Here is a 12,367-nt window from a genome sequence, read left to right as displayed (position 1 = left end):
GTAGCCTCTCCTCCTCTAAAGTTGGCATGGTTGAATGGTAAAACCCGAAGACAGGACTCTGCAGAACTTCTGTTGCAAACCTCCTGTATGAGCTTGGTTAATTTATGGGAAGATTTCAAGGAAGGCTGCATGGCACTTGAACACATTCTAGCTGGTAAATTTCTGGTTGAGTCAGCTGTCTATCTGCCATGTATTCCCCACACTCCCTGCTCCCTAATCTTTCCTTGGTTTAGTTAACAACCCATCAGTCCTTCTCTCTGAGAGTCTTCTGGTTTTGATTGCTGCCCACTGAACTCTGTAGGATCTTTCCTTTCTTGCTAAGGGCATTCTAGACAAATGTTTTGTTCTTGAGTTTTATATAATGTCTTCCTTCTGAGGAAAGCTAATTCACATATAACTCAGTGTCTTCACTGGGTAGAAAAGCTTACGTTTAAGGACGATTTTACCAAAAGGGTTGAGAACTCGGCTCTTCCCTTGAGTGTGTGCCTGGATTTACTCCTGGTGTTTGACCTACTTTTTGCAATTTCCCCCCAGCTTACTTGAGTTTACTCACTTATGCAAACACAAACATTAACATTGGTGGTGTTTATTAGAGGTGAAGATGACTAAGAATAATCTAGTAAGGGGAAAATTGAGTGGCACACCAGAGCACTGTCCACTGGACACCACTATCCACTGGACAGTACTTCACTGAACAATGTCACTGGGTTGATGATGTGAACAATTTACCAAACCCCCTATCTGCTCACTGTAGACCCACCTGATCAGTTTGCACTTTGACAGCTTAAAAGTCCTGTCAGGGATTGTGCACCAGAGACTTGTGAAAGAGGCACACGAGATCTTTAGAAAGGCCAGGTAAAAGAGGAAGCACACCTTTCCAGTCCTGGAAAGAATGGGGGGCATGGAAGTTGACCTCTATTAGGGAGATACGTTAGTGCTTATTTATATCACAAACCATTTTCTTGTTTACCCTGACATATTTTGAAAGAATATTTCTAAGGAAGAAAAGGATCTTTTTCCACATGGCTTTAATTCTGTTTTATTCATAATATTGCACTGAGAGCTAAGCTTTATTAACCTGGGTAGCAGCACTGGTATATCTGGCCTAATTAGGAAAGAGACTGTTTAGTCATTTGAGGAGTGCCATGTCCAGGCAGTGCTGAAGAGATAAATCAGAGTGACTTCCACATCTGTGCAGACACATGGGCAGGCCAGCGAGATGTTTGTGTAAATCAGCATACACCGATTATCACTAATTTTTCGTAGTCAGTTTGCCTAGCTATTTCTTCAGCTTCCATTTTTTAAGTCTTATTAATTTCAAAACTGCCCATAACTAAGGACTGAAGTCTTTGTGTAGTTATAGCTTTTGATTTTGACAGAGTTCTTGCATGGATTAAATTGTGATTTTTTTCTGTTTGTTTTTTTTTTTCTTTTTTAGCATCGTAGACAAAGAAGTGTCATTAATGGCAGAAATTGATAAAGTTAAAGAAGAAGCCAGTAAGTAAAAAAATGTGCAGGGAACTTTTGGAATAGTCATGGAAACATTTGTTTGGCAGAAAATTACACAGTAGATATATTTGGGTAGCAGCATTCCAGCATCTTTCATTGTACATGTATACAATCAAATAAGTCTTTGATATTTCGGGATAGTTTCTGTATAGTTTCTATCTATAAGGATTGTGCATCAAAATTTCAATATTATGAAATTAAGGTAAAACAAAAGTTCATATGAAGTTGGATTTAAATGATTTTTTCCTTCTGCTTACTTACCAGAGCTTTTTGACCACTTTTTTTTTTTTTCTTATTTCTGTGGTTTGTGGATTACTTCATTTCTATTTCTTAATCACTGTTTGCTTGCTTATATTACATATATGAGTTAGGATACTGGAAATTACTATGGAAATAGGTTATTGTGTGGCCTTGCATAGCTTTAAGGGATATAATCAAGCTTATGAATTAGAACAATAAAAAAATTAAAAAACAGCTGTTTACTGTAATCTGTTTTTTTAATAATCTCTGGGAGTTTATCTGATTCCAGGCTTTCATGTCGTTTCTGTTTTTTGCGTAGGTAAGATGTATATATATTCTGGTTTGGGAAACAAAAAGCAACATGAGCTATGTATTAGGATACCATAATATCTGTCTTATACCCCATCTGAGATATGCTATTCATGGCCCAGTAATCAAGGGGATGTATTTCAATAGAGAGCACTAAGCAAGAAACTGAAGAATAACCAAAGTATTGTTAGAATGATACTTTGCTGGGCAGATGAAAATATCACTGCTGTGTATACATCCAATCCTTTTATTGATTTAGGAATTTAAGGTCCTTCCAAAGAGGGTCACAAATATATGTAACATTCTTGAATGCTTCATTTGCATTTAGAACTCTCACTTAGTTCACAAATGTATACTAGTTAAATTTTTATTAAAAAAAAAATAATCAAATCCTCTGCTGCTAGCTAAGTCTCTTGCAGTTGTATATATGTGGAAACGAAAAGGTATGAATTGTTACAGCAAAGATTGGCATTAGTTTGGAATTTTGTATGCTATTGTTTCTAGTACTAACATGAAATAGATGTGGATTTGGAGTTCTGTGTTATTCTGGGGAGGAGTTGTGAATGGAAACATATCAGCAGATTTTTGGTTACCTGCAGAGACGAGGTAGCCATAATCAGCTACGGGGCATGCACTCACTCGCAGGAAAACCAATGGTAAAATTCCTATTGATAGCAGCAGACAGGTGTCTAAGCCCTAATTGCATAAACAAAAACACATTTTGGAAATCCACCATCCAGGGCTGATGGTAGCATAAGGCCCCTTCTTTAATCTTGGCCAGGTATAGTAGTAATTTTTGTGGAAAGTAAACCTAATTCTTAGCTACGGACATGCAAAGTGCTGCATTTGCACATGGCAGGTTCTGTTTCTCTGCTTTCATGCCGACACCACGTGTGACACTGGATGGTTCCTGTCCCTGTCTTTAACAATGCAGTTTCTGCTGTCTCTCAAGGCTGTTGCAGGCTTGTAAAGTGCCTTCAGAACTTTAGGCAGAAGGTTGTTATAGGACTGTAACATGCTAACCAAGATTTACATTATTATTTATTTCCACATCTTTTTGCTGCACTGGAGGACTGTTTTACAGTGGGTAATCTTACTCTTACTGTCAATACTGGGAAAATTTCCAAATATGATAATTTCAGGGTTTTTTTTAAAATAGATATTTGGCTGTCATCTCTTGTGGAGATAAGTGCCCGTATGAGATGAGGTCATGTGGTTTGGGCAGTCACTTCAGCAAAGGGTATACTGACCTTGGGGAGAAACAATATCAGCATTACCTGGAATAAGCAAAACTATTGGACAAAGAAAAATAGCTAGTAAACTGTTCATTTAATCTGATAAAAGTTTCTCAGTTTTGTAGACCGTATTCCATAAAAATGAAATTAAAATATCATCTAGAGAGATACACACCCGTTCTTAGCATAAGTAATAATGTAGGCACAGATTTACCAGCAGGGCTAAAGGAACCATAGCCACCTGCTGCCTTCCCTGCCCTGTGTGACACAGTCTCCTCTATCATATGGTTTGGTTGCTCCCACACAGCTGTACAGCCACAGCTCTGTGTCCCTGTGTCTGCTAGACCATGCTGTACTTGGTGAAACACTGAAACAGGTTACCCAGAGAGATGGTAGATACCCCATCCCTGGAAACATTCAAGGTCAGGTTTGACAGGGCTTTGAGCAACCTGGTCTAGTTGAAGATACCCCTGCTTATTGCAGGTGGGGTTGGACTAGATCACCTTTAAAAGTCTCTTGCAACCCAAACTACTCTATGATTCATTGATACTTTCAAAAGAAGGTGTCATCTGATTAAATAAATGATAATGGATTGAGAAACAAACTCTCTGTGAAGTATCATTGATTCTCGCTTAAAAAATGGCATTACAAAGCATGAGCTGTTTAGGTCTGCTCTGGAAATTTGCTCTGGCAAAAGAAGGCAAAGAAGCCAAAGTGTCCACAGCTGTAATGGAGTCTGTGGCCTTAGGATAGTTTATAACTACCGCTCACCCTGGCTGTAGGCATAAGCTCTAGACAAAAGGCTATGATTATTATTATTTTACATTTAGATACTATCCTTCCTCTCTCCCATAAATGCTGATCCCACCAGCCAATTAATCAATTGTTGGTTTTACATTGAGTCACCACGTAGGTAATAGTTTGCATATATTTAATTTTCCACCAAAATTGTAATGTATTATCCTGCATGTAAGCGGACTGTTGCTTTGTGGTTCATGGTTAATCTTTTCCTATGAGAACGTAACTATTCACCCCTTCCTTATACAAAATATGCAATAGAGGCAGTAGTGAATGCTTAGTATTTTTACATAAAGGCCGTTGGCCTTTGTAATACTGCTTTGCTGTAGAAATGGCAACTGTGTATATCTGTACTTGAAAGCAAAATTGCAATGCTGGGGATTTTAACGTAAACTATATATGAATAGATTTTCTTCAGAGGAACTGAAATGCCCCTGTCTAAATGAAATATAGTGTGTCTTCAGAAACAGGCTGTTTACTCAATGTAACGCTTCTTTCCATGTGTCCATGGAAGGCTCCCTGATTTTGTGCTTAAAAAAAAAAAGTCCTGGAAAACTCAAAACAACATGTCTCTGCCCCTTTCTGTATAAATGTTGAAGGACTGGTTTAACTTTGGTTTTCTGACAGCAATCCCATTCCCAGATCTTTTCCAACATTAGGCAGTTCAGTTAAATACGCTGATCGACTTAATCTGTGCAAGCAGCAATATTGGAAGTCCAGTTGAAGTCAGGGGTCCAAGATACGTGTATTTGTCTCACATGTCATGTACAGTGTTAACACCCAAAGAGTAATGAATTACAGAGCAATTTACCTTCTTAGCATTAATTATTGACTATTGGTATTTGGCAGTGGAAATCCTGACTGCTCGGCAGAAGAAAGCTGAGGAGCTGAAGAGACTGACAGACCTCGCCAGTCAGATGGCTGAAGCACAACTCTCTGAACTCAGGGCTGAAATTAAGGTCAGGCATTCACTTCTGCTTGGGTATTTTAGCTGTTTGCATAAATGCCAGGAGAGAGCTATCACGTTAACATGCCCAGGCTGTTCATTCCTGCTATGGGCCAAAGGGTAACTAGCTTTCCATGGGGAAAGTGTACCTTCTTAAGCTTCATAGCACCTCTGAGCAGTGTACAGATGCTATCAGAGAAGTGTAAGATATCCCCTTATAAGTGGAGCAGTGGAGACTTTTGCTGTTTGTGTATCATTTATCAGACTTAGTTAACAAGTAAACCTGATAGCTTAAGGTTCAGTGATCAAACACATATACTCCGATGAAATTACCCACTTCCCAAATGCGGGAGCGATCCATCCATCTCTGGGCTGTGAGATATGTAATTTGGTAAGGATGGGAAAATACTTGGTTCTGCACAGAGATTCTCTCTACAGGGCAGGGTCAAGAGTTTGCTGAGCCTTAAAGTGAACTTAAGTATTGATTGGTTTCTATACAATCTGTATTGTCTTTTGCTCAGAATGCAAATCACTGTTAACTTGTCTGTATTTTTGCAGCACTTTGTGAGTGAACGGAAATATGATGAAGAGCTGGGCAGGTCTGCCCGATTTTCCTGTGATACAGAACAGCTGAAGACCCAAATTCAGCTCTGTGGAGAAAGTAAGTGCTGGTGATTTCTCACACCGAAGTTCTCAGAACAGTGTGTTCCACATATTCATCCAGGAAATGGCAGCAGAAGTAATGTCACTGCCAGAGTGTGTGTGTATGTGTGCGCATGTGTGCAGGCAGCCTGACATGAATGGTATGTCTGGATGCAGCAGGCTTGCCGAACACGCTCAAGTCAACTTTACAGTATGCAACATGTTAGACTCACTGTACACGTGCTGCTCAGTCCATCTGCATGTGCACAGTGCCCTCTTTGTTAGAGATTTCCAGGTATTACTCAGATCAGTTGGTGTTTTCCATCTAAACAGGATTTCCAAGTGGAAATAAAAGTCAGCTCTGGGGAACACTCAAATTCAGTAATTTATGAATAACTAGTAAATTGGAAGCTTCTCTGTCTGAGCATAATCTTATGAGACCAATTCAGATCTCTCCTGCTAGGAAGTAACTCCACAGCTTTATAACAGTAATCACTGAGTTTTTCGGGAGCTAAAGGTAGTCCCAAATGTTCCTGTTTCCACATCATCCCCCCCCCCCGCAAAGAAAAGTAAATGCTATAATGCTTTGCTCCAAATGTTACCCTGTCCCATGATATCCTATCACTCAGGAGAAAAACTGTTAACACAATACTGAACTACTGCATCTTGGCAGAAGGAAAACAATTTTGGGAAGAAAAATAATTCATGTTTTCAAGGAGTTACTAGAAATAGAAAAAAGAAAAAATATCACATAATCTGCCAGTAAGATCTTTCGACTGTACAGCTAAAGAACTGACTCCTTTGAGGCATAACCAGTTTAATTCATTATACCATAAGAATTGCTTTTGCAGAACACTTTGAAGATCTGTCTAACCCCGTATCCTGTCTCTCATTGAAGCCAACACAGGATGTTTCAAAGGAAGGCGTAAGCTTCCCAGTAATGCATCTAATTGTTCACAGTCACCTCATAGACCCTATCTCACACCCTGAAGCTTACGAGATTGAAAATTCTGTAAAGATTGTCCTGAGTAATATAACCACAGCTGCTATTGATACAACCATAGACTATTTTTTTAAACTCATTGAACTACTTTCCTAAATAACTTCGAGCTGCAGTTAATTCTGCAAGTTAATTATTTATACCTAATTTCAGTAAAATATGACTTAAGCTTAGTTTGATGCTGTTGAAATCAGGTCAGTGAAATCAAAAGAACAGCTGTTACCAGGGAACCAGTGCCATCTTACAAATGACTGATAGCACACTGGCCATCTGAAGAACTTAGCTCTAATCTGCCCTCAGTGACCTTAGATGGGCAACTCATGCTGTTGGCATGTCTTTGATAAGAGCTCTTCAGTGCAAAAGATGTTTCTCTTTGGAGCATCTCATAATGAGGCCCGTACCCTGCTAGCAGTTGCAAGTACCCCTTAAACAGAGATTATACCAGGCCTGTAGCTAAGAACAGCCACTGTTGAGGGCTTTAACAAAAGCAATAACCAAAACCACAGAGCTTCTGCAAAGGAAGGCATGTTCTAGCTTGAAAATAGGGTAGGGAGCATGTACTCACGATGAAGGACAGGAAGAAACAAAAATAGTTGGACTGACATACATCCAGAATGCCTGATGGTGGGTTGCACCCCTTCCTTGTACATCTTTTTTGTTAACAATACATTTTTATGACACGCACCTGGATTTTTATACAGGCTTTCATGTACAGCAGTCTGTTTTAGACAAGAGAGAGCAATAGAAGTCAGTGACAGCCAGCCTCACTGAACGTGGGACAGAAAATTCAGTTCATTGTGCATATCATTGCATTGTTTTTCTGAAGAGGACACCTAGTGGGAGAAATAGCTGATGTTGGCGTAAGTGAAAAGAGCCTCAAAAAACCTAATAGTTGAAGCTCAGTTGCTAAAATTATTCTGCATCTTCTTTCTCTGTACTAAAAGTGGACAAATAGAAGTACCTCTTAAATAAAACAACAGATGTCTCACTGAAGTGAGCCTCTGGTTGGTCATCTGTACCAGAAGGAAACGGAAAAATTCTATAATCTGAAAAATCAGAACAGCAAATTAAGATCAAGGACTTTACTTCAATAGCTTCAGAGTCCTCTTTGAGACTGCTTAGGGGCCGTTGCACAGAAACAGGCAGCTTGAAGAGCTTGTGGAAATGAAGAGAGGTAGGAATCAAGGATTTGTTTGGTGCACTTCACATCCAGACGTGGAAGTGCTTAAGAAATCAGGCAGTCTCAAAATACTGAGAAGTAGGGAGCAGGAATATACCGAGATGAGCAATAGTGGTTCCTGATGGTGCAGACTGCCATGATCTACGTGGATTAGTGCATTGCATTCAGCTCCAGGTTTTACAGATATCCATGGTACAGAAGAACCTTCATACCATCTCCTTAGAGAGGAATGAGGAACAGGCACTAGACTCTTTTTTCTTCTGCTTGAAAAATATTTAGACATACTAAGGAAGCTTTCATGGCTATTACCTGTGTTGTAGCTAGTACATATACAGACAGCAAACGTCAGCCTCTTCAGCCTTCCATGGTCAAAGAATAATTTGGAATCAAATCTAGTCTGTGGTGTCTGCAGGCACAACTTCCTTTGACCTCAAGCAGTCAAGAGAGTTACTGGCATAACACTCACTTCCTTCTCATGTTTCTTCCTTTGTTGCCTGCAGACTCCCGTTAGGAGCGTTACTGATAGGACAGCAGTGCATGGGGCAGTCCTGACAGCATGTGTTCAGCTCAACTGCTTAAAAGTTCACAAGGAAAACCAATAGGTGCCAGGAATTTTAAAAAGTTTTCTTGGATGACCAAATCTGGCCTTTTGCTGGGCTCCTTCCAGTTTTAGCACAGTTCCACCACATTGGCTCCACATTTTCTTTCCTGAAGTGCTTCGAGATGAGGCAGTTTCACAGAAGTAAAACGCTATGGCCTAATTCTGACCCTAGTTATCTAGCTTATTTCATTATGTAAAGTAAAGCTAGAATGATGCTATGAAATTAACTGTAAGCAGGGTAAGAATACAGCCTTATGTTTAGATGTTGATCATTTAGTTGATAACACAGAATACCTTTTTTATAGTTTCTCACCCAAAGAACAACTATTCCTCAAGAACACCATGTAGTTCAATGCTGTCTTCAATGACCTCGCATGCAACAACTGGCAAGCAAAATACGCACAGCCGAAAGTCCTCTAGTAATGCCAAGAACTCTGATAACAAAACAGCCAGCACTAAAGCACAAGGTCATCATTCCTCCAATCCTACAGAATCTTCTTCCCAAGGAATCCCAACAAATAAGCAGGTAAGACACCATTATTTTAAAAATTTCAGAAAAATATGCAGCATTGAATGCTGTTAATACAAAATCTGGTTTGCAGTCCACATGTTTGATCAATAATTTTTGAAAATATGCAAGTATATGTTTTCTAGCTTCATTTTCAAGGCGGTGTGAACACACGGGGTGGAAATACCAGAAATGCCATACCAGCAATGACTGCTGTCTGATGTTCAGAAGTGACTAGTGGCAGCTAATAGACTGAAAAATAAAAACTCTCCATAATAGCTAATTGCCCTATATGCTGTGATGGAGAAACATTTATTCCTGATCCTTGACAAATGATCAGCTGATGTGCTGTTGAAGCATGATTATTAGATAGACTTTGAAAGTGGAATCCTGCCAGGTTTAAAAGCGTATTACTTCAGAAGCTGTATAATACAGCTGATAGTATTGTACTACATTGCTAGCTATTTCATCATCAGAGCACCTTAGAATGTCCTTGTACTGTTGTGCTTAGGTAAAGCTGCCACTGAAGTTGGTCTGAATTTTGTCCCAGTAGGGATTTTAGGCTCAAGTAGGTGTCTGAAGGGAAACACAGGAGCATTACGCAATCTCCGTGCATGTATGGAATCGGCTGCCCTGGGAGTCATGCAAGTAAATCAATTCAGCCACTTCCCACTAAGGATCAAAGCTTCCTCGTAGCAAGATATCACAATGGACATCTCTCCCACCATGTGGATTCCTAACTTTAATTTACATGTGAATTTCTGTTCTTCCTGCAGTCTTACTGTAGTATTTACACAAAATTTACTAAGAAAAGTATGTTCCTGATTTTGAAAAAAAATTGGTCAGTATCAAGTTCTTCAGTGCTTCTTAACTGCTGCTGTTGAGATATCTAGTATTTCATCCCCTTTTCTGTATTCTCTTGAATCATGGCAGATTTTAATTTGGCATCAGTGATGAACCTGCCATCTATATTTCCAGGCTACTCAGATGTAGCATGTTACTCATAGTTCAGTTTTTAAGTGTTATAAATAGAGAGCTCCAGCAACAATCAAAACTGTAGAGTGTTTTCCCTCTCCTAGTTACACTGAAAATTTTATTCTTCAATTTTTGTTAATTCTGATTGCTGTATTTCTTGTCCTGTTTGGGAGGATTCAGATAACCTAACAGTTATCCAATTTCTGTTTGGGTAGAACGGGCCTTCTAGCCAGAGGCGAAGATTCAACCCACAGCACCAAAACAGCCGGCTCAATGGATCTCTTAAGTCACAAGGTGCCAGTAATGAGGCAGATCAAAATAATATAAAGAGTGGTTCCAGGTCTGAACACAGAAGACAGCAGCATAACAGCTTCAGATCTAAAAATAAAGGAGCCATGAAAAATCAAGAGCAGTCCACAGCTACAAGAACCACAGAGAATCCGTCGCATTCAGAAAAGACCCGACGAAAGCATCATACACCAGACGCTGCAGATCACAGGCCCTTCCAAGGCAGTGTCGGCAGGGTGCCGCAATGCAATTTATGTCCTGCAAGGATGGAGGTCTCTGCTGACGCCACTGTTCTTTCAGTGCCAGCTGTGACTTTAGTGGCTTAAAATGTCATGGTGACAGCAGGCAGAGAAATTTTAATCTCTTCATTAAGTTTCTTGCTCGAGATGCTTGTTGGTGAAGAAAATAAGTCAGAACATAGTCATTTTAAATCTGCTGCTGCTTAAAACTTGTTGATATCTTTCTTACTTACTAATTATCAAAATTAATTCATACTTTCAAGGCTTTGTCCAATATGTTCACAGTTATTTTGTCATGACAGTACAGAATCTTACCAAAGCAGCATTTACTTCTTAGAAAAATGAAATCTAGATTGGGAAAATAAGTTTATAATTAAATTCATAATAGCAAAAACCTGTTGTAGATATGTGGTTATACCAGTCAACATTATTGTTTTTTAGAGCAGCCTGTGTTAGAAGGATCCCAGGAAGTCTGTATGCTGTGGTCTGCAATGAAATCAGATAATCTTGTAGAGTTTTTCAGTAAATCTCTATACACTTCTTTCTTTCTGTGCATGTATACATGTACATGCATGCACACTGTATACGCAGAGAATATTGTTATATACAAGAACATTTGAAAAAGCAGTAAATTTGATTGTAGCTTATTATTCCATAATCTGAGATCTTTAAATTCAAGTATAAATTGTATTAAATGTATTACATATTGGTATTTTTCATTGACAAACTATTTTTATGAGGCTGAGGAAAAATGCTTATTTCTTATGTTTGGAATGTATATAGTCATGGCACAGCCCTATTCTCCATCCTTATCAGCCACTTTTCTATGACTACTTGGATTTATTTTTTGCATATGAAAAGTTACAGGTGTTCTAGACTTGAATCCAAATTATTTTTCTATATTTTTGCTGTAGGAACCATCTGCCCATAACGCGAGCTGTGACTAATAAATTTGTTACAACAACATGCAGCAGAATGTGGAGGTACATATTTGAGCAGATACTATGTCCTTCTGAGTTTTCTATTAAAATAAAAATCTTACTTAGTCTTAATGTTCTCATTCTGTATTTCAGAAAACCTGTTTCTTCAAAACAATTAAAATTTCCTTTCTAAAATATTCTGGTGTTTGCTGCTTTGCAGTGCCTTATCTTTGTGATCTTACTCAAATTGTATTTGCTTAATTCAACTGGTATCAGTGGGAGGCATTCAGCTGAGTTTGGATTGGACCAGGTTTTTGCTTTTAGCCAGATTCTAATGCCACGAGTGCACAGAAGAGAACCTTCCCATGAGAGCCGCCTCCATCCCAGACATGCTTTTAATATAAGTTATTATTTAACACAGTAAGGTGTTAGAATCCAGACCTGGCATCAAGTGAAATAGTGGCCTAAGTGTCAGAATCAGAAAGGTGTAAAGGGTCAGCAAGACTGACCTCCCACTGAAGTCAGTAAGAGCAGGACACTTGAGTATCTTCAAAAGTTTATTCCTAGGTTATTGTTTGCTATTGCTTTTTACCAGTTTCCTCTGCCTAGTTTCTGTTAGCTGACTGCAGGGTTCCTTGGTACTGACTGGTTTACTTTTCCTCTGAGGCCCTTGAAAAATAATCTCAAAGTGTAGAGTAAGGTGCATTCCTTATGGATGATTTTGATTATTTTTATTTCTCTTGATACCTGTATACAGTTTTCCACCTGTGAATATTGGTAAAAGCTGATTCTAAAAGGCAAATAACTCATCTTCATCTGGAGAAGTGGTGAAAGAAAAATAAACATGCATAGGTAACCACTGGCTTTCTTAGAACAAGCACTGCTTCTATCCTAGTTAGTTACCTATCACGCTTTTAAGCTGAATGTTTTGAGTAAATGGAACTGAAATTCCAGAATCTTTGTTGTGCACACCCATC

The 12,367-nt window shown here is 39.0% G+C and overlaps 1 protein-coding gene across 2 annotated transcripts in view; it reads left to right on the top strand.

Moving 5' to 3' along the window:
• Positions 1-11,553, top strand: part of SPATS2L (spermatogenesis associated serine rich 2 like) — a 68,040-nt gene extending 56,487 nt beyond the window's left edge. For both annotated transcript variants that reach the window (XM_082483663.1, XM_082483662.1), the window contains exons 8-12: positions 1,439-1,497; positions 4,941-5,050; positions 5,596-5,698; positions 8,766-8,986; positions 10,159-11,553. In XM_082483663.1, coding sequence (XP_082339789.1) covers positions 1,439-1,497; positions 4,941-5,050; positions 5,596-5,698; positions 8,766-8,986; positions 10,159-10,557 — 892 coding nt within the window. In that variant the 3' untranslated portion in view covers positions 10,558-11,553. The remainder of the gene's footprint in view (positions 1-1,438; positions 1,498-4,940; positions 5,051-5,595; positions 5,699-8,765; positions 8,987-10,158) is intronic.
• Positions 11,554-12,367: the final 814 nt, after the last annotated feature.

The sequence above is a fragment of the Vanellus vanellus genome (genome assembly GCF_965231255.1).
Source record: "Vanellus vanellus genome assembly, chromosome: 5".
NCBI classification, from domain to species: Eukaryota; Metazoa; Chordata; class Aves; order Charadriiformes; family Charadriidae; genus Vanellus; species Vanellus vanellus.
This window is presented reverse-complemented; position numbering and strand designations above follow the sequence as displayed.